This window comes from Crocodylus siamensis, chromosome 14 (genome assembly GCF_052110815.1).
Source record: "Crocodylus siamensis isolate JL-2025a chromosome 14, ASM5211081v1, whole genome shotgun sequence".
NCBI lineage: Eukaryota > Metazoa > Chordata > Crocodylia > Crocodylidae > Crocodylus > Crocodylus siamensis.
This window is the reverse complement of record NC_143408.1, coordinates 22,252,023-22,275,711: the sequence shown is the minus strand read 5'-3', so window position 1 is coordinate 22,275,711 and position 23,689 is coordinate 22,252,023. Positions and strand designations below refer to the sequence as shown.

At 45.7% G+C, this 23,689-nt stretch overlaps 1 protein-coding gene across 1 annotated transcript; it reads left to right on the top strand.

The window, feature by feature from the left end:
• The first annotated feature begins 888 nt into the window (after positions 1 to 888).
• On the top strand, positions 889 to 20,214 carry ATP12A (ATPase H+/K+ transporting non-gastric alpha2 subunit). Its single transcript, XM_090027920.1, has 21 exons — positions 889 to 1,015; positions 2,248 to 2,451; positions 3,281 to 3,394; positions 4,295 to 4,429; positions 5,023 to 5,140; positions 5,845 to 6,113; positions 6,994 to 7,192; positions 7,848 to 7,957; positions 8,720 to 8,854; positions 9,571 to 9,763; positions 10,274 to 10,449; positions 11,567 to 11,703; positions 12,257 to 12,407; positions 14,170 to 14,338; positions 15,232 to 15,386; positions 16,176 to 16,299; positions 16,695 to 16,840; positions 17,554 to 17,687; positions 18,634 to 18,735; positions 19,475 to 19,566; positions 19,741 to 20,214. The coding sequence occupies exons 1-21, from the start codon at positions 911 to 913 to the stop codon at positions 19,767 to 19,769; spliced, it is 2,997 nt and encodes a 998-aa protein (XP_089884046.1). The 5' UTR covers positions 889 to 910; the 3' UTR covers positions 19,770 to 20,214.
• Positions 20,215 to 23,689: the final 3,475 nt, after the last annotated feature.

Sequence of the window (23,689 nt, the reverse complement as noted above, 5' to 3'; positions counted from 1 at the left end):
CCTGTCATTTAGATGCAACAGGCACCCCCTGCACTCGGTGCCACAGAACATCTTCATTTTGTGCCAAGCCGGCAAATCCTAAAGCATCTGAGGATTTTTAGGAGGAGCCAGTTGTCTAAATGAAGTAGAGTTATTCATCACGACTCAAATTACTGTGAAGGTTCCTTCTGTTCCCATAACAGATTTGCTGGAGGAGGATATGGAGCGGGTTGGGGGAGAAGATGAGAGGGAAATGTAAATGGAGAAGAACTTAAGCTTCAACATTTCAGTGGGGCTAATGTGTGTTGTGATGCCCGTTTTACTTTTGGCTGATTAATTAGCAGAGCTGCGCACAGGACCCAGGAGCCCTAACTTTGCACAGAGCTGCCTGGAAAATGTCAAACATTGCTCAAACCAGACAAATATTAAAAAAAAACAAAAAAAACCAACAACAATATTTTGCCTTTCCCAGCTCTCTGCTCCTAGGGTCTCATCTAAGCCAGAGTGCACACAGCCTGTCTTTGTACTTCCCATCAGTGAGTGCCTGGCAAGCATTTAAAAACAGAAGTTATGCTTTTGTGTCTTAAATGATGGCCTACAAGCATCGCGAAGGGGTGGGATTTTCCCACCTCATCTTCCATACGCACCGTCCTGCATAACTGTTCGTGCATGCTTTTTGATGGGTTTTTTCCTCCTATAAGGCATAAAGCATTTGCTACTCACAGAAAGGGGATGCTGTAATGACAGCTAGACATATGGTACAAAAAGCGGAAACAATTGCAGTGTTCCTTAAACCCAGATAATCTGTTTGTTTCGGAATACAAATGTAAGAGATATTTGGCTGGGGGGACATGACCGTGGCGCCCCTTCCTGCCTGGGGCAGGGGGTCGGACCCGATGATCTGTTTAGGTCCCTCCCGACCCTAAGCACTATGAATCTAAGACAGTCTAATTCTTTTTTTTCCTCTCTCTTCCAGGACGACCACAGACTCAGTGTTGAAGAGCTGGAGGAAAAGTATGGCACAAGCATCACCAAAGTAAGTCTGTAAGATATGAGCAAGAAACCACCTGAGTTAAATATCCTTAGCTCATCTACAGCTGAATCCAAAGCTTGTGATATCAAAAGAAGGGTACTGATATCACCAGACTTTAGAAGAGGCTCCTCATTGTCATCACTTATGTAAATAGATAGGTTTTTGTGGGGTGTGTGCACACACCCGAAAGCAAACAAACTAGGCTCATGTATATAGAAAATGGGCAGGACTCACTAATTCACAACAGATGATGAAGGATTTTAAGACCTGGTGAGACAAAGCCTTGGCTGGGAAGATCTAGTTGGGGCTGGTCTAGATGTAACCTCCTGAGGTCCCTTCCAACCCTCATTTTCTATGACTCTAGGAAAGCAGAGAGCAGCCCAAGGGCAGTGATTCTGGTCCAAATTTGGAAATGAATATCTAGGACACTTGAAAGAGATCTGGCATGATGCTTTAATGCACTGTTATAGTTTATAAAGCTTGAGCCCACCATATGGACCTTGGTTACAACTTTCCCAAAGTCTGAGGCCATTTGGACTTGGTGTTCAGAACCGGCTCCACCTCATTCCAAACAGATGGTGTCAGTAGCAGTGAGCACAGTCTGGAGCAAGAGGACTCACTTGCCAGAGGCACTTGGTTAGTGAAAATCTGTGTCCGACTGCTCTTGAGCTGCAAATTCACATCCAGGCCTGCAACCTGGTCATTGAATCTGAGCAAGAATAAACTGCCTAAAAGCAAACAAGCTAGTCTAGGCAAGCAGATCAGATGCAGGCCATCACAGCTGATTCAATTACATTAGGTCTGCTCATATTTTACCCACACACACACACCCACACCCCTCTCTCTCTCTCTCTCTAGTATCTATATCTCTCTATATGTCTATCTAGAGAGATAGAGATACACACATATACATACATATATGTATACACACACGTGTATACACACACACTATGCACAGTAACTTTTCTGCTCTCTAAGTTCAAGAGTAAATGCATTAATGCAGTGAAAATGCGAACAGGCTCATGGATGTTTTGAAGAAACAAGATGGGAAAGGAAAATCAAAAAAGCTTGGGACAAAAATTTAGCTAAGAACTCCAAGCCCCAGGAGCTGTTAAAATACACTGACATGAACCATGGCCCAATTGCCAAGTCCCAGGGAAAAGAGCGCTGAAGACAAAAGCTAGGGTCCAGGCACAGTCTGCAATTCATGTTGCAAATGCTCTTTGCCTTTGCAGGGTCTCTCCAGTGCAAGAGCGGCAGAGATTCTGGCTCGAGATGGTCCCAACGCTCTCACTCCTCCTAAAGCCACTCCTGAAATCATCAAGTTCCTTAAGCAGATGGTGGGAGGGTTTTCCATCCTCTTGTGGGTGGGAGCCCTCTTCTCCTGGGTTTCCTTCGGGATTCAGCTTGCTCAGGGCATTGATTCAGCATTTGACAATGTGAGTATTATGCCAGTCACGTGGGCTACTACATCGTCTGGGAGGCTTCTTGGGTATCTTTACTTTTTCAGTCCACTTGCCCCACTATTGAATCATTTTGAGCTGGGCTGATATACTGTGCTTTGCCTATTTGTCCTAGGTTTTTATACCGCCATGCATTGCCATAGTATCAGCATGGCTAAGGAACCACAGCGAAGTCCCTAATGGCCTTCACAGAGCCTCTCACCTTCTTCGTCTTTAGGTTATACTTTCTTGGGTGAAATATTTAAAGGTTGTTAAGTTCCGATTTTGAGACACTACTTAGGCGCAAATGTAACTGCATCTTTCATGTGGGCGAGGAGGCAAATATCACAAGAAAGGGCCTGCCTAACGCGTCTGATCCAGGAGCAGCCTGGCACACAGGCATCCTCATAGGAGTTCACCGTTCCTTCGGGCTCCTCAGCCTGACTTCTATACCCAAAGGTTTCCAAGAGTGTGGCTGTGTATCCATCTGCCCATGATCTCACCCAACCCAGAAAAGCTAAGATTAACCTCTAGTCTTCCATTCATGTGTTTTCACCCCTCAGTCCCCCTCCCTTAACCTCCACTCAGTTTATGAGGACTGTTAAAACCTTTGTATTTAATTTGTGGGGCTTTATTGCCTCTTGATATGAGCAAGCAAACAGTAAAACTCCTCACTTCTCCTCTTCGTTGGGCAATTAAAACAGTCTAACCTTTGGTTTAAAGAACGTAGTGGATCAGTGTTTACACGGGGTTTATTCCAGTTCAGAAACTGCTGGGCACATCATCTTTCAGCTAACTGGAATCGTTTTTTTTTTTTGTCTGTAAGCTCTACCTTGGTGTGGTCCTAGCACTGGTTGTCATTCTTACCGGCATCTTTGCTTACTACCAAGAGGCTAAAAGTACCAACATCATGGCCAGCTTCAGCAAAATGATTCCACAGGTGAGTGGCCAACCTTTCTCTCTCTCTGTTTTGGCATGGCAAGGAATGGGGAGAGCTGGAGACTGAGTTAATGCATGAATGATATAACACTGGCTTCACTATCCCCTGCTCCTGGAGTGGGTAAAATCTTGCATAGGAAGGGAGCAAAATAAAATTCCCTTTTCACTCAATCCTGACTTTGTCCTTTCTGTCCCCATGGTAGAAATCAGCTCTGCATTCTGACCAAAGTAAAATTTCATCTTACTTTCTGACTCTAAATTCCATCCTCAGACCTCCCTCTTCATTGGAAATAGCCCTTCCTTTGCTTCTGTATTCCTGAGCTCCTCTGGTCTATTTTACCAGAGTAACCTAGCCCTTAAAATGACTAATGATTATGCAGAGCATCATAGGTAATGCAACAAGGCCTTTCCCAATCAGCCGGCAGCATAACATAGAGTAATTGCGCTGCCAGTCAAAATAAGTTCAATAAATAATTCATCAGATGCAAGTGGAGGAGAGCAAGGTGGTTCTTACTCCCAGTCCGGTTCCTACTCCGCAGTTCACAGCTATAATTTTTTGCATGCGACTGTATCTATGCCCATCTGTAAAATGGCAATACTTGCCTATTTTTCCAAATCCTCCAAGTCCTAAGACTAATGATGCTCTGTTGGCTGCTAAAGCTTGGAAATAATAGAGAAAAAGGAACATGCTGATCTAGAACAAAAGAGATCCAGTTGGGCTGAAATTCACCCCCACCAGATCTCAACATAGGTGTCATTTGGAGCTAAAGTAATGCATGTTCATGTGCCAGCTCTCTGCATTAGGGTGTATTTTACCCGTGTGAAAAGACAATGCTGCTGAAAGGGAGGGCATGAAGGATATGGGTTGGCTCCTCATTCTTTTTACACTTCTGTCCCACAGCAAGCTCTTGTCATCCGAGATGCTGAGAAAAAGGAGATTTCAGCAGAACAGCTGGTGGTGGGGGACATTGTGGAGATCAAAGGTGGAGATCGGATCCCAGCAGACATCCGGCTGATCTTTGCTCAGGGCTGTAAGGTAAAGACTAGCTTTGGGACACATGGCGAGCTTGCACCATGAGTTTCGGGGAGCTGCATAAAAAGAGAAGCTGTTGTTTCAGAGAAAGGATGGGTGAGCATTAGCAACTAAGAAAAACCTCAGGCTTTTAGGTACCTGTAATGCCCGTGCAGAGGAGCGTACAGAACAGAGGGCCCATTACATAACACCCAAGAAGCATCAAGTAAATCCTCTCTCTGCCATGGACTTTGGCAGGCGATCGCTTGATCCTGGTGCAGTGATACAAATATAGACCAAATAACTCTCTTCACAGTGTCAAAAGCAGCTTATTTGTTAGCTTTTCTTCCAGACTCACTAAGACCTGCTGACTGAGTGACAGGTATCATCCGTGAGTTAGGCTCAATTTCCACATTCATACAGGAATTTTCCCTGCCTCACTTGTTGTTAGCAAAGGCTCCATCTTTCCTGGTGACAAAACATGCAAAGTTTTCTGATTTACCATAGCCCTTCTACCACTCCTCCCAAAATGCTGCAGCCCTTTCTTGAAGCTTTACTTGGCAGTTATCCATTTCAAACTGGATACATTTTTTTTTTTTTTTTTTTTGGAACAACAGGTAGATAATTCTTCACTCACGGGGGAATCAGAACCGCAGTCCCGCTCCTGTGACTTTACCCATGAAAATCCCCTGGAGACTAAGAACATTGCATTTTACTCCACCACGTGCCTGGAAGGTATGTGCAAACAGAAAGGACCTGCATGTGTAAAAGATGCCCCCCAAAAGATGTCACTAGTTGACCATCACTGCTGGTATCTGTAAGCATCTGCAAAAAAGTGCAAGTCAAAGGAAAAAAATATATAGCTAATGACATACCAAGGAACATCCCAAGCAAATGAAAATAAGTCCTAAGCCCTGGGATGGCATTAAGTCTTACCTGCACTTACAGCTGAGATGCATTTTTGCTAACTGATCTCACACGACATACATGCACAACAAACTGATTGGCTCCTGCTTGCTTTTGGCAATCTTATCACTGCCCGTAGTCACAAAATTCAGACCTAGTTCTATGCAATGATGTCCTTTACATGCTTCAGGACACTGCTTGTGCTGTCAGAGCAAAATGTGCTTTGGCTTTTCTGTCTTAAAATTGCTTCCTAACGGATTTGCACAGTGCCCAAAACGAAGGGGTCGTGATTGCAGACCTAGGTCTTACCGTACTACTCCCAGGGGATTGATAAATGACATCATTGCTGAAAATACATCACCATACCCTCCAGTTTTTTTAGTAGACATAACCCCTCCCTGAGAAAAGGTGAGCGAGACGCTTCTCTGGTGAAAAGATTGAAAAACCTTGACAAAAATACTGGGCACGGGATGGGGTCTCCCTGAGGAATCGTACTCTTTCAGTGCTGGTAACAGCTCCTCTCCTCTTTCCAGGCACTGCCACTGGCATCGTCATCAACACTGGAGACCGTACTGTCATTGGGCGCATTGCCTCGCTAGCGTCTGGAGTAGGAAACGAGAAGACACCTATTGCTATTGAGATACAACACTTTGTCTACATGGTGGCAGGCGTGGCTATTTCTATTGGGATTCTCTTCTTCATCATTTCCGTCTCCATGCGTTACAAGATTTTGGATTCCATCATCTTTCTCATTGGCATTATTGTGGCCAACGTGCCCGAGGGACTGCTGGCCACCGTGACTGTAAGTCGACATCAGCCGTTGGCATTCTCTGGCTAACGGCACAGCTCTTCTATTGCTCGCGAACACTTGAGGTTCATGTCCATGTGACCCTGGATATCACTTCTCTTCTCTCTGCTGCAGTTTTCCCATTTAGATATGGGGCTATTACTGCATCAAAGGTGTATGTAAATTCAATTAATTCATATTCATAAACCGTGTCGAAATCCTGACACGGAAGGCACCCCCAGAAGTGCCAAGTGTTATTAGCACTAAGATGTAAGAGTAATATTCAAATATGAAATACTATGATGAAGTCGGGCATAATATCGGGGATCATTTGCTTTGTAATTATGATCTCCTCCCAAATTGAAGGTTCTTTTATCTGGACTAACCTCTTAAGTGATGTCATGCACTATTACTATCATATGCAAAGCAAGAAGCTTATCTAATCAATATGCATGTTAGATTAATTTATTTACTGACTACAGCCAAGACTGATCCAGTCACCCTCATGGAGTCAGTGAAATAATTCCAGACTTACATAAGTGTAAGCAAGATCATAATCCCTTTATGGCATGAGCAGAAAATGCATCAGAACAAGATGTGGTTGGAAAATGCTACTGAAGACATTGGAAACAAAGAGAGAAACTCCCCCCCCCCCCCCCGGCTTTTTTTTATTTCCTCTTTTCTTCCTACAAGACTGTCAACTTCTATTTTTTTCCTGGGAAAAAAATGTCTGTTTCAATCAAAAAGCTATTTTTCTTTTTTCTTTTTTTTAAAGGTACTTTGGTGGGAACATTTCAACCAACTGCCGGTCCAAAGCGCATTGATTTGATTTGTGCACAACCTCATTTTTATAATTGTACCTCATTAAAGGGAGCTGTGACCCTTCCTTTCACAGGTGAGCTTGTCCCTGACAGCAAAGAGGATGGCAAAGAAGAACTGCTTGGTGAAGAACTTGGAGGCTGTAGAAACCCTGGGTTCCACCTCCATCATCTGTTCTGACAAAACGGGGACCCTCACGCAGAACAGGATGACTGTGGCTCACCTTTGGTTCGACAATCAGATCTTCCAAGCTGATACCAGTGAAAATCAAACAAGTGAGTATAGCAGCTGGGGAAGGGCGACAGGATGGGTTAGGCATGGCTCGTGGCACACTTCACCTCCCAGCTGCCGGTCAGAGTCTATACGAGGTGGATGGTGATGACCTGCAGTCGCATTGTCCGATGGGCTCTGGGTGGCCTGTGCCAAACTAGCTGGCGGGACTCGCAATGGTCCATGCCAGGGGAAAAACAGTGCTGGGATCACTCCTCAACCAAATTCAGGGACATGACACAGCGTGGGAAAAATAAGCTTGCACTTCTGCTTTGCGACACAGCTGTTCTGTGGAGAAAAAAGACCCCAGTATGGAGAAAGTATCAGGCTCATTCATGAGCAGTAAAGTCCTTAAAACAAGAAGCTGGGAAGGTTGGGCGAAAGAGCTGTGGATTGAACAAGTCCTGTACACAAAAGTACCTAACTCTGGACCCTTTCAAAAAACATGCGGCTGTATTCCTTGCTGGGGTTGCTTGATCCCAGCTGACTTTCTGCCCATGGTTGGGGGGGGACACTTGATCTCATGGGGTCCCTTTCAGCCCCTAATGTTTATGAAATCTATGAAGAATCAGCTATCTTCAGTAACCGGCTGCTGCTCACTTTACTTAAGCTGCCAGCACCCAGCCGACCACACTCACTTCTTTTTGTGCTTCCTTTCAGCCCAGACCTTTGATCAAAGCTCTCAGACCTGGGCAGCGCTATCCAAAATTGTAACACTTTGCAACAGGGCTGAATTCAGACCAGGCCAGGAAAACGTTCCAATAATGAAGGTACCTGCTACTTTTGTCAGCTCTTTTTGTTTCTCTTGAGGAATGAATGCCCTGCAAAGTTTTCTATTTATTTTTAAAGCCCTCTGCCATTTTAAAATGCATTGTGTTACATGCTTACCTTACCTTTACCTTGCAAGAAGGGCAAAGTGGAAACAAATGTGCACTCACTTTGCACTCTAAGTCAAAAGACAGCTGAGCCACCAGTATGGTTCTTGCCATACCGTTAACTAACCTAGAAGGAATAAGACAGTCCCACTTTATTTCCCTATGAAGTATTTGTTATAGGCAGCATTCTCTGGTGACTGGAGAGCATGGGGAATCCAGATTCCAGGAGTGTTTTTATTTGGCAGTTTACCCCGCAGTAATCAGATACAGACCTTTCTTACCCGCAGCAGCATGATGAGTTTTCCACTAGACCCAAGAATGAACACAGATTTTCCATAGTCACTGAATGAAATGGTAATTTTGTCTTTCTTCAATAGATCATAGTAACAATCCTAAAATGGCTCAATATCGCTCCACAAAAGACAGCAACTAAAAAGCAGCAATTAAAGTCCACCGGTTCTCATAGCACAATGTGGGAAGGACGGGAATATAGTGTTTCATAATAAATGTGCATCTTCAGTTAATTTGTCGGTGCTTTGATACCAGAGTGAGAGAATGTACTTTCTAGTGTGCCCATCACAAATGCATATAGGAAGTTTCTTTCAGCGCTGCAGGAAGTGTTTTTAGTAAAACCATTATTTTATTCCCTCCATACAGAGAATCGTGGGGGGAGATGCCTCTGAAACAGCCCTGCTGAAATTTTCTGAAGTCATTTTGGGAGACGTAATGGACGTTAGATCACGGAACAAAAAAGTGGCTGAAATTCCTTTCAACTCCACTAACAAATACCAGGTGGGATTTCCTTTCTTCCTCCCCTTTTTCTTTTGTTAAACCAAAACCAATCCATAACCCTGTCCAATGCATTGGCCAAAGTATGGAGGGGTGAGTGGGAGAATACAATGTCAAACTTCATTTTAAAAGCAGAACGCCAGGACCATTTATTCTGGTAAAGACTGCTAAGCAAATGGGACTTTCATTCCAAGCCATGCAAATAGCTCCAGCATGAAAGCATGAAGCATGAAATGATGAGATTTGTATTTTCCATAAACCAAACTGCCCTATTAAGGAAGTGGGGGGATGAATACAAAGCTGTACCATTTTATGGAAATAATTTGAACTTTATTAGTCATAGCCCTTGGGCTCCTGGAAAGCTGGCCCCACTTCATAACTCTGGACAACAATGAGGCCCCTCTGCGTTACGACTAAAATAAGATTATAGTGTTATTATTACACAGACATCTGGTGTATGTCATTATAGCAAGATATTTCATGCTAGCAAAGGTTGAGTTTAATGACCCGCAAAGGGATAGGGTACCATCAGGGAGGAAAAAGAGGAGAAATATTTCTCATCCCCATGTAAGATGGGCTATCTTGCAGCCAAGTCCTACTCTTGGACAAGCTGTGGGAGTTGGATCTCTGACAGGACAATTAAGCCATTGACAGGTTATGGAGGAAATGAAGTGGGGCCATGGATGCTGTTGGACTCATTCTGTGTCTGTGGCATGCAGCTATCCATTCACGAAACTGAGGACCCCAATGACAAACGCTTCCTGCTGGTGATGAAAGGAGCCCCCGAGCGGATCTTGGAGAGGTGCAGCACCATCATGATCAATGGCAAAGAAGAGCCACTGGATTCAGAGAAGGCAGAAGCTTTCCAGACAGCATATATGGAACTGGGAGGCCTGGGGGAGAGAGTGCTGGGTGAGTGACTGGGAAGCAATGCCAGTGGAGTGCAACCCAGGTGGGAAGAAGGGAACTAAAACTGGGTGAATATCAGCTACCCTGGGCTGTGCGATGATGTTATACATGCAGTGGTCCCCCTTTCACCCCTGGAATGAGAGCAGAGAGGAGAACCTCTGTCACCTACTCAGTAGTAGGAAAAAGGGCCAATCAGGATAAGCAGAGGGTTAAAAGCCGATCAGCACCGCAGTAACTTTTTCCAGGCACAACAGGAGCTCTGCCCTCTACACACTACCACCTACAAACAGTCACCAGATACATGGAGCTAAATGATACCGGTAGCCCAAACACCGACTGCATCACGTTGCCTGCTGGGGATGCAGGGGAATACTCATGCAGAGCGACACGGCAGATGAGGGGTCAAAAAAAAATCCACCAAGGAAAGGAAGACTGTCATCAAAAAGCAGAGCCCAAGTGCTCATGCAGCAGCCCGCTCTCCTCTCTCATGCAGCATCCTGCCTTTCATTCCAGGCTTCTGCCATTTGTACCTGCCCGAGGATGAGTTTCCAGACACCTACCCATTTGATACAGACTCCATGAACTTCCCCACCTCCAACCTCTGCTTCGTGGGGCTGTTGTCTATGATCGACCCCCCTCGCTCCACGGTGCCAGATGCTGTCTGCAAGTGCCGCAGTGCTGGGATCAAGGTAGGGGCCCTGCATCATCTGCGCAGCAAGCGCACACAAGGGGGACGCACAATAATCCAGCCCCAAGAGTTCTCCCTGTATCGTGGTGACTTCACTGGATTCAGCTTAGACACATTCACTAAAGACAAGACTTAAGACTGAGAGCTTATATCAGCTGGGGGAAGGAGGTGTAATACCTGCATCCACCTTACAGCCTGTTTTCATATGTAGGGTGGTATAAAGAGCCTTAGCTTAAAACAAAAATCAGACCATTATCACAGCAGGTTGGAATATAAATATAATGATCCCAGTGGAACTTTGGAGACGCTCAAAATATTGTTTCAGATCCTAAAGCTTTGCATCTTGGGTTCATCCCTAGTTCATAGAGGGCTCTCTGGTGCTGGAATTATTCACCTGAGGCAGCTCAAGGAAATGGGACACCCCCCCCCCCCATCCAGGAATAAAAAATATTGAGACGATCAGAATGACAATTGCTACCACAGTTGAAACATTTGGAACAAAAACAATTGGAAATCTTTTCTAGTTTGTGTAACGCAGCAGCTTTCATAGCTGTGCTGCCAGCATAAGTTTAGCTCGCAGCAAATAGAAGGGAAGTTCAACTGCGTGTTAGGTAAGGGAAAAGAAATCACCATTTGTAACACCAAGGCGAGACGAAGCTTAACTCTGAACGCTGACTAAACTGGTTGCAGCTTGAAGGCTGGTAATGCCTGGTAACCAGCAGCTTCCTACACCTTAAGCGATTTAATGGGTCCCATCTTTCTGTGGCACCTTATATCACAGTATTTTAATAGCCCCTCATCTGGGGTCTAATACTGCAGTACAGATACTTAAGCAAGAGAACCCCATTGCAGAGCAGCAAGCCAAAGCAGCATCAGCCTTCCCAATCCGCTCTCAATAAAACAGCAAAACTATCATGTAGTTTAGGGTTTGGGGTCACCTGAGGACTCGGTCAGCATTGGTGAGGATCTGTATGTCTGTGAGAACCAAATCTACCTGCCCAGCAAGCTACAGGAACAAAGCAATTTCCTGGTAGCCCCAGCAATCACTTCAGTTCATCTTTGTACTTGTGCTGCCCCCAAGGCTCCTCACCCACTCTGTGTGCTTGTACTGTCCTCAGGTTATCATGGTCACAGGGGACCACCCGATCACAGCAAAAGCAATTGCCAAAAGTGTAGGCATCATTTCAGCCACCAGCGAGACAGTGGAAGATATAGCCAAGCGCCTCAATGTCCCAGTTGAGCATGTGAATAGACGGTAAGAGCACAGCAGGCACCTGCAACCCTTGAGAGACGAAACCCTTCCTTCTTCCCCTAAAACACCTTCAGCTTATTTCTACAGCACAGTTGCTTTTTGCTCTCTCTTGGTAGCTTCCCAAATGTAACACCCAACCACCCTGTCTTCATTCCTACCCGGACAACCAGCTACCTGGCTTGTCCTAAATGCACTAGGAGCCTAAAGGGAGTAGTTATACAGATGGGCTTTGCCCATCACTAACATTTATGATTCTTCCCCTACATTAGTATGCCCGACTCTCCTAGCCAGTGCAGGGCTGCTCCTTATAGGGCATTTTCTACTGCATTGTCTGCTCTAATGACCGATTCCTTCTCCAGGGAACTGCAATACTACTGTTGCATTCCTCTAGTCCCTTTTTATGCAACACATGCAGATGAAGCTCTCAGGCTACTAAACCAGACCCGCCTTCCTGCAGTGCTCACACCATGGAATGGGGTACACTGCACGAGCAGACAGCTCTTCCCTAAACCTTTATGCTTTAGAGTTTCACTGAGTTTTTCCCTGGCTCTTACAGGGATGCCACAGCTGCAGTTGTTAATGGGATGGAGCTTAAGGACATGACCTTGGAGCAGCTGGATGAGATCCTGAACAACCACTCGGAAATTGTCTTTGCTCGCACGTCACCCCAGCAAAAACTGATCATAGTGGAAGGCTGCCAGAGACAGGTGAGTGAAAGTGAAGGCAGCTACTTGTATCACAACAGGCTTTTGAGAGGTATCGTCCCTGTCCCCCGTGGTCAGGTACTGGCCCCAGGGGAGAGGGAGGCAGCAGGGCCCCCAGCAGCCCATCCGTTGCTGAGGTCTCCATCAAGCATGCAGAAAACTAAACCTACCTACTGCAGTGAACAGGCTGCTGTGTGTATGCGGTGGACCACAGTCTGTGGGACAGTATTCGGAGTGCTCAGCTGTGCGTTGTAGGCCTTATAGTGCTACTGGCCGATGGGGTTTCTTCTTCAGCTCCAGCAGGAGAGCTCTGTGCCTTCGGGGAGTTGCTCTCAGAGCGCTGGCTGGGCCCGTCAATGAAGGAACCCACCAGTTGGATTTAGCACCACACTCTCACCATACCCCTGTCCCAGGCAGTCAGTCAGTCTCCCCCCTAACTTGTACATTGTGCCCACACCCACCATCAGCAGCAGAACAGGGCACACATCCCACTAGCTGCTTTGTAATGTAATTTGTCCAGCCCCTCACATTAAAACTGCTTTTAAAAACTGTGCGTTACAACCTACATAAGAGATTCATACAGAGCAGGGCTTTAATGCAGCCCTTGGTCCCATCCACAGCCCCTACGATAGGGACTGGGGACAGTGGGCATACGTGGCACCCCGAGAGGGGCTGGCAGAGCTCCCTGAAGAACATCTTCAAGGGCTTCCTCCTGTTCTTTCATTTCTACTATGCCGTCCTTCCCCCAACATAAGCTGGGACTTGGAAGCTGCCCTACAGCCCTCCCTGAACCCTGTGAAGACATCAGGTATAGCTGCAGTCCGACCCATTCTTGTTTTTTATTTCTGTGGCTATGTCAGAGTTGAGGATCCCATTAGCCTGAGCGGCTGGGGGGTTTAATCACCAATTGCTTTCAGGGAAGCAGATAAAAATCTTTCACTTGTTCATGTTGCACCTTCAATGGCGCCTGCCGGCTCTGGGGAAATTGGTTTTGTGTTGCAGAGACAGCCATGCTCCAGGAGGATTTGTTCTTAAAAGGATCAAGAATAATAACGATAAAAACCCCAGTCAATTTGCTTCTCGTGGTTTGTAGCTGGAGCCCGTAAACCCTGCTGTGCATGGTGTTATTTATAGCTGGTGTCAATGTGCCAAATCCCCTAAGAGACAGGAGATTCTGTATTTATCTTAATCAATTTGCCATGTTTGCCCTTTGACTTTCTAATTCTACCCAAAATGCTCCTCATTCCCACAAAGCCAGGGCTCCCTAGCAGCTCTGAGAGGACACCGGGGTAAATCTCAAGAAATGCTCCTGGAGAAAGTCACAGAGAGGGTAATTCAGGGAAGCGGTGCCTTTCCTTGCTTTCAAGGGGAGGCAAGAAGGAAGAAAAGAAGGAGCATCACCAACTGATCAGGCACCTAAAGCAGCACCAAACCTACCATCCTTGGAGGAGAGAATGAGGCACATTGTGCCCCAAATCTCTCTTTGCCCCAAAGGATGGGCGCTGGTGTCTTCAGGCAGGGATGAGGTGTCAGCCCACAAGGCATCGCAGGCAAAATGTAATATTGCCACTACCTATATTTCACCTTGATAGCGGGAGGGTTTATGTCCTCAGGTCAGGACAGTCGCATGAAAAACACAGCTGAAGAGAGAGCCAGAGTTGCTACTGCCTCCGACAGAAGTTAGATCCAGAGGATTTAGAGGCAGGGACTGGCGGAGGATTTTCCTCCGATCGCTCAGTGACCTGAATCCTCTCGTTTGCTCCAGAACGCTGTTGTTGCAGTGACGGGGGATGGAGTCAATGACTCGCCGGCGCTGAAAAAGGCAGATATTGGAATCGCCATGGGTATCGCTGGCTCCGACGCAGCTAAAAATGCAGCTGACATGGTCCTGCTCGATGATAACTTTGCTTCTATCGTCACAGGAGTAGAGGAAGGTAACAACAAGGCTCACTACTTCATCTTCTAACAATGTGCTGCAAGCCCCTCCTCTCCTTATTGATACTTGATTTCGTGTCTAGTTTACTCGCATTTGCACACACCACTTGTTGCACTGGTTCTTGCGAGCTGGGTGACTGCAGGTTCAGTTCAGAACGACTGTACGTGCAGTTCCATGCATATACAAGCTGCTTTCAATTAATTTTCTCATAAAAACTGATTACATTTCCAGTCCTGCAGGCACTAGACAATCACCGTTTATTTTTCTGCAATTAACTTCTGCATGCCACTTTCTGTCTTTATGGGTTTAGAAACACAGCAGCAATATTTTTCAAAGTCACAGACTAAAGTTTCACCTTCTGCTCAGAAAACAAGGAAGTGTCAAATCTGTTGCTTATGGTTAGGTGCTATTTATTCACTCCTATGAATTTTGTTGATCTGAATTATTGAACAAAAGCCCTTCCTAGCCCTACGTGGCTTTGAACATCATGAACACACCCAGTGTATAGTTCTGCATCTGCCCCTTCAGTACTTCTTTTCTATTACTTGTTTGCATTACATCTTTGCCGTGACCCGTGCTCCACTTATATACTAAACTGCAGGGCTGGCACCATCTGATACAGGAGCCCATAGAAAAACCAAACTTTCTTCCGCCCAGAAATTCCCCCCTCTACCCCCAGTAAAATAGTTTCTGTTATTTTCCTTGACATTTACAATATGTCCTCCCAGTTTTCATTTTCCAAAGAATTGAAATGCTTGTCAGAAAGCTGATTTGCACCGTGACAATTTAGAATTGAGCTGAAAACACAATTTCTGGCAACAAGAAAAATGCAATGAAAGTCACCAGCCAACTCTGCTTAGCTTTTTAAAAACAAGCTTTCTTTTCCCACAGGCCGTTTGATCTTTGACAACTTGAAGAAAACAATTGCCTACACCCTGACCAAGAATATTGCTGAGCTCTGCCCCTTCCTCATCTACATCATAGCCAGCATCCCACTGCCCATTGGCACCATCACTATCCTGTTCATTGACCTGGGCACAGACATTGTAAGTTGGCTTGTCGCAGATGATAGATAAGCTAGCTCTTCTCCACCACAGTAACTCGAGCAGACCGAATGAGCTGGCGAACAGGGCTTGGGTGCCAAGGACACTCATTTGCCTGGGCCTGAAGGAGTACTGTAGATTCAAGGTCTGGCATATTGGAGGGGGTTAGTCATCTTGTTCTGCAACTGATTGTCTAATGACAGGGGAAATGCCATCTAAAAACAGGGCAGAGGCCTAGACTGAAAGTAGCTGAACATGGAGGGGATAGAGAGAGAGGGAGAGAAATATCAAGGGACCAAAAGGATGGAAAGCAAAGGCTTTCCTATGCCATGGGCACTGACCAGTACTGCCACTCCAGTTTGGTCATGCCACTCAACTAGTGCTAGCAATGCACTATTTAGGGATCATGTTTCATCAGTTCTTCCTCAAATTATTTGTTCGCTGCAGTTAAAGGACTGAATACCTGATGTACAGCTCTGACAGCCCAACCCTTCGCCAAGAGATCTGAAAGGCTCTTCTTCCCCCTTCAGCATCCAACTGTCTAGGTTGTAATAGAGTCATGGGACTTAGGCAGGGTTTCAGACCCCACACATATCTCCGTATCGTCTTTAATCAAGGACTTCACTGAAAAGAGCCTTGATTCGTTGTCTGCTAGCTAGGTAGCACATCAAATTGATCATTTTAATCCAGATGGAGACATTAGAGAGCAAAAAAAGGTAGACTGGTCTGGAAGAACCAGAGAAGCAGGCTCAGATATGCCAGTGAGGTTCTGAAAGAGCATTTCTTTTGTAGATCCCCTCCGTTGCATTGGCCTATGAAAAAGCCGAAAGCGACATTATGAACAGGAAACCTCGGAACAAGAAGAAGGACAGGCTGGTGAACCAGCAGCTTGCGGTGTACTCCTACCTGCAGATCGGTATGTTGGCTTGCTCGCCAGAATGAAAGCAACTCAGCTGGGGCTGGGAGGAGAGTGGGCTGGGGCTGGGGCTGGGACCTGGGGCGCCTGAGCTTCATTCATGCCCAGGTTCTTGCCCCGTTGGCTGACCCTGGGCAAACCAATTCGCCTCTGCCTCCGTGTTCCCACCTGCTAGTCCCAAATGATCAATTTGCTTGACTAAAAAGCTTCATTCATATAGGTTAAGATTTTTAATATGAGGCCTAACCTTGGCTGCAAGGCTTTCTGTGCCACCATTAACGAGTAGCATAGATTTTGTAGTTCAACCCTTAAACTCAGAAGACTTTTTAAAAGAATTGTTTCCAGCGCATGACTGAAGCTCACTCCATCTTTGCATTTTCCCTTCCCTTCTGCAGGTATTATTCAGTCCATTGGAGCCTTCCTGACCTATTTTACTGTGTATGCTGAACAGGGCTTCCTCCCCAACACATTGCTCGGAGTGCGTGTCAACTGGGAAAACAATTACATCAATGATTTTGAGGACAGCTATGGGCAAGAATGGGTAATGCTGCTTTGAAACACCGCCCAGGGCAAATGGAAGACTCGTTCACCTTCTCCTTACCCCAACAGTAAAAAGCCATGGTATTGTGCTAGGGCAGGGGGACAAGACGATATGACCGAGCAATGAGAGCAGTTCATATGTGATGGCATCAAAATTACAGAAGGCCCCAGGACAGGCTTGAGTTGTTTTCCAGCCCAAGCCTTACCTGTCAGAGCTCCCTCTTCTAGCCGTGAATTTCTCTTTTTTTCTGCTTCAAAGTCTCATTGTTTCAATTCCATAGCCTTGGGCTTACATTAAAGGAGAAGCATTAAATAGAGCTGCACCCCTTAAGTTTTATTTTCTTTGCGACTCACCAAGTTTGGACACCAACACTGAAATTAGGTCTTGACCACAAACACTGTTCCCCATAGAAAAGCTTATTGCCACAGTGATGACAGTAGGTTTGAGTCCCTCTATCCATAGCCACCCTCACACTAACTCCATATACAAATCACCACAGCACAGCCTGAAGCCGAGTCCATGGGGAATTTCTCCACAGCTCGTGCTCTCGCATTATTCCTCTCACCAACAGCTAATGGAGGCACAAGCCAGACTCTGATTTATGCTTGTATAACTAAATAAGACTGTCTGTGCTTTGCAGCCCTTTCTAGGGCACGAGTACTTACAATCTAGTACCAGAGCTATAGCTGATGCATGTCCCCATTCCTTTGCAGACTAAGTACCAGCGGACATACCTACAATGGAGTGGCTACACTGCCTTTTTTGTCAGCATCACAATTGAGCAAGTGGCCGATTTGATCATCAGAAAAACCCGAAGGAACTCGATTTTCCAGCAGGGTCTTTTCAGGTGAGTTGTGCAAGCTTTCGGGTCAGTGGCTGTGCCCTGATGAGGGGACAGCCACTTGCTAACCTCTCCAGGCCAACCCTAATTTGGTGATGCATCCGATCCAGCCTCCATTTAATTATTGTGTGAAACTATCTTCCCTTTTCTTGATTTTACTAGTTTCCTCTCCCAATCACCGAGGCATTGTGGTTGTGATGCAGATAAACAGAGGGAAAACAGGCCGCTCAAAATTGCTCAAATTCTGAAATCCCAAACACAAATCAACCTCTCCCCTACTTACCAAACAACTGGGAATCTTTTGATAGTTACCTCCCAAGGTCAACTCACCTTTAAATAAAACATACAGCTGAAATTACTGAAAAACGTTGAATAATGTCGTAAGAAAAAACCCAAACTTTCCCCACTACCTTGCCAGCAGAATGCTGGTATCCCTTGAAAAGTCCAGGCCTTTCGTTTGCAAGGAGCTCTCCCTTGACAAGATTCAGCAAAATGCTTAGTGTCTTTCAATTCCCAAAGATGACAAATGAATTAAGGGCATTGCACAGGGCTGAGCCCACCTCCAAGGGCTGCCACTTTCAGTCGCATGCGAGAGAATTGACTGTTTGTAGCCAGATGCTTTCCAGAACAGCCTTCCCTTCTGAAACGTTTCTTTAGCAAAGCAGAGTGTCTATTCACAGCTGTCCCCTTGAGTCACAAGGGGGCATATATACCAGAACTGGGAGGTATGAGGTACACTCAACGCCACCTTGATTTTATCAGTTACTAGCAGCACAGAAAACTTAACACATGAACTTCCCCCGGGGCTATGAAAATTAGTAGGATTTCCAGGCATTTACTCAGGAAGCAAGCCCATATTTACCGCCCTTGTAACAGGAACATCATCAGCCTGTTGTAGACCCTAGTGTTATACAGGTAGCATAACCACCTTTTTCTCTTGGTTTTATTGCAGGAATAAAGTTATCTGGGTGGGTATATTCTCCCAGATAGCAATTGCTCTGATCCTCTGTTATGGGCTTGGAAGTGTTACTGCCTTAAACTTCACACCTCTCCGGTGAGTGCCACTTAGTGTATATCCATCTTCCACCTCTTCTTCGGGTCTCCCTAGACACACAGACATTTCCTACAACAGCAGCAGACCCTGCGTTCAGGGACATGGCTCACTGGACAGGCATAGCCCACGGATCTGCTCCAGTACACTTCCTGTGTTGCAGAGCTGCAAGCCATTTTTACGGGGTAAAATTAGTTGAGACCTTTCTCAGGAAGCAAACAATTCTCCGAAACAAGAAAGGGTATTTTTCATTACATCTTTCATCAAAAAGGGTATCTTTTGGGATCAACTTTACTAGTAAGCACACAAAACTAATCTGTTTGAAGAATTGCCCAACCCTTCCAGAATGCAAGCCAATTTGGGGATGGTATAAAAACACTGACTTCTCTATATCTCGTTTGATTTTTATTAAAGCAACTTAACATTTTGTACCCCCTCCATAGACTGCTCTACGTTTTCATGTCCTCTAGAACCAAAATACACAAGGAAGCTTGATCTGTTGTGGAGCAAACAGATTGAAATAGCCGTCTGTGGTTAGGGTGCCCCAGGAAATTCATTGTAAAGCCGGTCTTTTGGGGATATAGCAGCATTTAATAATTCAGAAAGCATAAAGAGCTAAAATGCTCCTCCAGTACCACTAGAGATGAGCTTCTGGGGCTGGAGGCTCTGTAAATCTGGTTAGATGGGCTGCTGCTTCCCGATGAGGTTTTGCTCACGATTCAACTCTCTCTCCTGCTACCAGGGTTCAGTACTGGTTTGTGGCTGTGCCGTACGCTATCTTGATATGGGTCTATGATGAATTCCGCAAGTTGCTCATCAGGAGATACCCAGGAAGTAAGTACAACGCTCCCCAGCCAAAATTTCAGCATCAAGGCCTATTTTCACCACGGCTCCTGCTGCTTTTGATGCATTAATCACCTTATATTGATTGTCCGCAACAAATGATTGATTTCTTGATCCTTGACAAACAATGCTGACATTTTTGGTGTTTGCCTCCTTTGCTCATAGGCTGGTGGGACAAGAACATGTATTATTGAGATGGTCTTCATTGCTACTCTCCTTCCATGCTGGATGGGCTCCCGCAGTGTCTCAACTGGCCTCTGCTGCTGGAAGGTCCTGTGTGCACCATACCAAGTAACTATGGTCTTCTCTGACTGATGAAGAAACAAGGACTCTAGAGGCTGAAAACCAATCACTGAACTGTAAAACCGAGATGTGGCTGAAACCTTAAAAGCCTTCTCTGTTTTTTAATACATAGGTCTTTTTCCTGTTCAAGATCATAAAGATCAATGCAAAAAGTGGGGGGGGGGGGCACCTCTTGTACATATCTCAAGGAAACCACACCTTTGTAAAAATAATATAAGGCAATGAATTGCACTAGTTTTGTTAAAACTGTTTTTGTTATTATATTTGTTGTCAGTTTGGTGCAATCGAATTGTGTGTGAGTGTGTATGCAGATCTGTGCTATGTCACCAAAGATAACTAGGCTGTATAGGCACAATTTGATAATAAAAAGGACTTTTCCCAAAAAAACCAGTTGTTTGCACTGCCTTCCTCCAAACACAGACAGTGAATTGCAGGAGGGAAAGGGGCATTCACACTTGCAATAACACGGAAAACTGCTCTCAACTCCCTCCCTACTCAGATTTCCTCTCTGCCTTTCCATCTGCTGCCTGGGCAGCATGTTCCTGTCAGCCTGGATGTCATTCTTGCTCCTATACTGACACCCAGAAGAAAAATTAAGGAAGAAGAGTGGCAGGAGTAGGGACATAACCAGAATATTGCAAGGGGCGAGTCCACAGTCCACATCCACAGCCTCTTAAGCTGCTTTTTGCCAGGTACACAACACAGATGGGAATGCTCAAGAGCCAAAGCAGGCTGTCTGCAGAAACCATGCCTAGGGGTTGAGTCAGAGGAGCTGGGTGTCAACAGCCTCATCTTCCCACAGGTGCAAGGACAGCTCTATTTGCTGTTCAGCCTAAAAACAAGTACATCTGTATTGGTGCAACATACCTGTGGTACATGTGTGCGCAGCTCTGTAAGAATTTGCCTTCTACCCCCTTCCTCCCCCACATTTATAGTAGTTTCCTGGGTGCAGCCAAAACTAACTGTAGGTATTGAAAATAAATGGAAGTATAGAAACTCTATATCGGACTACGGCATTGAGCTACTTGGTTTGTTACTCTGCCTCCAGCAATGAACAATGGTGCAGAAGAAAAGGGCTTATACGTAAACTCTTGGGAACCGGGTCCCGTTCCGTCTTTGACAACTTGAGGGCTGTTCTTTTTCCAGTTTCATTATGAGCTTGTGAAAGCACTGGGTATGTGTGTACGTGTCTGTTCTAAAATAAATACAGGTCTGATTTACCTTAAAAAGCATATGGTATAAACTGCCTGCAGTTTTGCTTGGGAAAACTTTCCACTTCCTCCCCCAAACTTTCAATAAAAAGAAACCACTTGGCTTAAGCTGTGAATAAATTGAAATAGAAAATCATGCAAAATTACCGAGAGACTCAGAGCACAGAGTCTTGAGAGTTTGCAAAGCTCGGCAAAAAGACAACTCCAGCGCACGCAGGGGTGGCGTATTTTACCACTAGCTTATAGAGATAGACTCTCCCTTCCTCCCCCAGTACACTCTTAACCCAGACATAGCCAGAGGCACCTTTCTGATTCAGGTGAGATTACAATGCATGTAAGAGCTCCGTGAAGTGACAAAGACTGCTCGTGCATGGGATCTGAGAGGGATCATACAACTATTGAGAAATCAAACTCGCAACCTGGAAAACAATCTCTGATTAAAGAAAGCGATAGCTCCTGCCTGCCAAAGCCTCGATCTGGGGGAGTTCTTCTGAAGAGGTTTAGCTTGTTTCAGTCTTGCAAGCATGATGGTGTTTTAAGCCCTAATAACAGAAATTCAGACTAAGAACGGGAGAACATCTTGTAAGCCTGGGGACTGGCAATCAGGGCTCCCAGGCTCTATGCCTCGTTCTGCTGCTGGCCTGCAGGTTATTAGGGCCATGGTAGTATATAGGAGCACCCACCACAGAGCAGGGCCCCAATGTGTCCTGTACTACCCCAGAATAAAAGAACGAGTGCTACCATTTGGTACGATTCCTGGTTAGCATCCCCCCTCCCACTGCAACAGAAGGTATATGCACGGGTAGGGATTGTGCACCGAGAAGCAGGATAGTGAGGTAGAATTTCTGCTCCCTAACGCAGGCCGGAATAAAGAGGAAAAGTTGCAGAAGAAAGAAGGTCAGTTCTCTATATTCAGTACACAGCCTGTTCTTGCAAGTACAATGCTTATGGAAGAAGCTTTTCTCTTCGAAATGTTGACTGGCAGAAGGAAAGGTTAGAGACGTAGGAAACACCGCCTGTATATAGAAACATCCTAGCAGAACTGTGCCATTACTTTTTTTAAGCCAAGTTAAAATGTCCTTCTTAAATGAGATGACTTATTCAGTTATGAGCCCTAGAGCAGAACGGAGAACTTGGAAGATAGACAGATCACATAGGAACAAAGACTGAAATATCATAATGCTTCTTTCTAGTGGGGGAAAGGAAAGCCAAACAGAGCACTGCTGGTGCCCGCCATTTTAAGGGCTGAGCCAAACAGCCAGCAGGTGCTTGATTGCAGCAGGCGGCCATTTTAGATCTCTGGCCACCTATATAAACAGAGCAGTTTGGGGCTAGCAGGCTAAGTAGAAGCATCATTTGCTTGTAAGGTTGCATGCAACTTCTCTGGAGGTAAGGATAGGAGTTTAAGGGGCTGGTTTGGAGGCTTGTAGTCCTGGGCATGACCTAAACCTACATGCTACTGGGAGTGGCTGGCCTGGTAGGGCTCCTGGTGATGAAGCAGTCTCCAGGTAATGCTAGGTTAGTGGCTACCCTGGTGAAAGATAGGTTGGGGGTACCTTAATCCTAATTTTCACAGCTGGGTGGGTTACCCTATAATAGAGCTAAGAAGATAGACCCAGGTTAGAGAGTGGGCTATAGACTCAAAAGCCTGACTTGAAACACCTTGGCTGATCAGTGCTGGGGCCAAGACCAGAAAAGTCAAAATGGCTAAGGGTCCATGTTAAGGGATGCCTAGGGCTGAAGGCCTGGAGTTTCTAACTCACTGTAGAGGTGAGGCCAGGGCCTGTATGGCCAAAGGTCTTAGTGGGATCATGTGGGGGAGGAGGGGAGAGTTTAAGGGGTTAAGAAGCCCAGATTAAGGGTGGAGCAGGCTGCCTGATTAGAGAGGTCCAGTTAGGGTCTGGACTGAACAATTGTGGGGCCAGTGATGTTAAGACCTGTGGATACCATCTGTGAAGCTTAGGCTGCAGTACTGGGAAGGAATAGAGGTACAGATAGCACCCCCTAGCATTAGGGCAAGAATGGGCAGCCTCCTGCCTCTAATAAGAACTAATTAAGAAACAAGGTGTGGCAGGAAAGCAGGTGGGTGGTGGGCCCAGAAACAGGTGAGTGGGCCAATGACAGACTGGCCCTGAGAGCCCTCTGTTACAAGACATCACTGCTATTTGTGATTGAGGCATATTGTCTAGAAAAGAAATAGCCTAAACTAAAAGCCATTTCACAGTAAAGGAGATGCATGAAAACCATGTAGCTGCCGGGGGGGGGGAAAAAAAACTTCCAGACTTTACCAGGCAAGTTACAGCCTGGAAAGCTCCAGATCTGAAAGTATATCCAGCTTCTAATGCTTATTTCCCTCTGGGCATTTCTACAAAAGAAATGGATCTGGGCTTGACAATCTTGCCTTTATTGTACATGAACCAAGCGTTCTTTAGATCTAGGAGAAAAATATTCATAATCCATCTAGCATACCTGTGAAAGGCCTGGAACAGCACTCCAGGAGCATCATAAACTAGGTTTGGATTGGGAGTAGGGGGAGGAATAGGATTAAAGAGAAAACAAATCCAAGCTGGAAAAGCTCAAGCAGCCCTTAGCAGAGACTT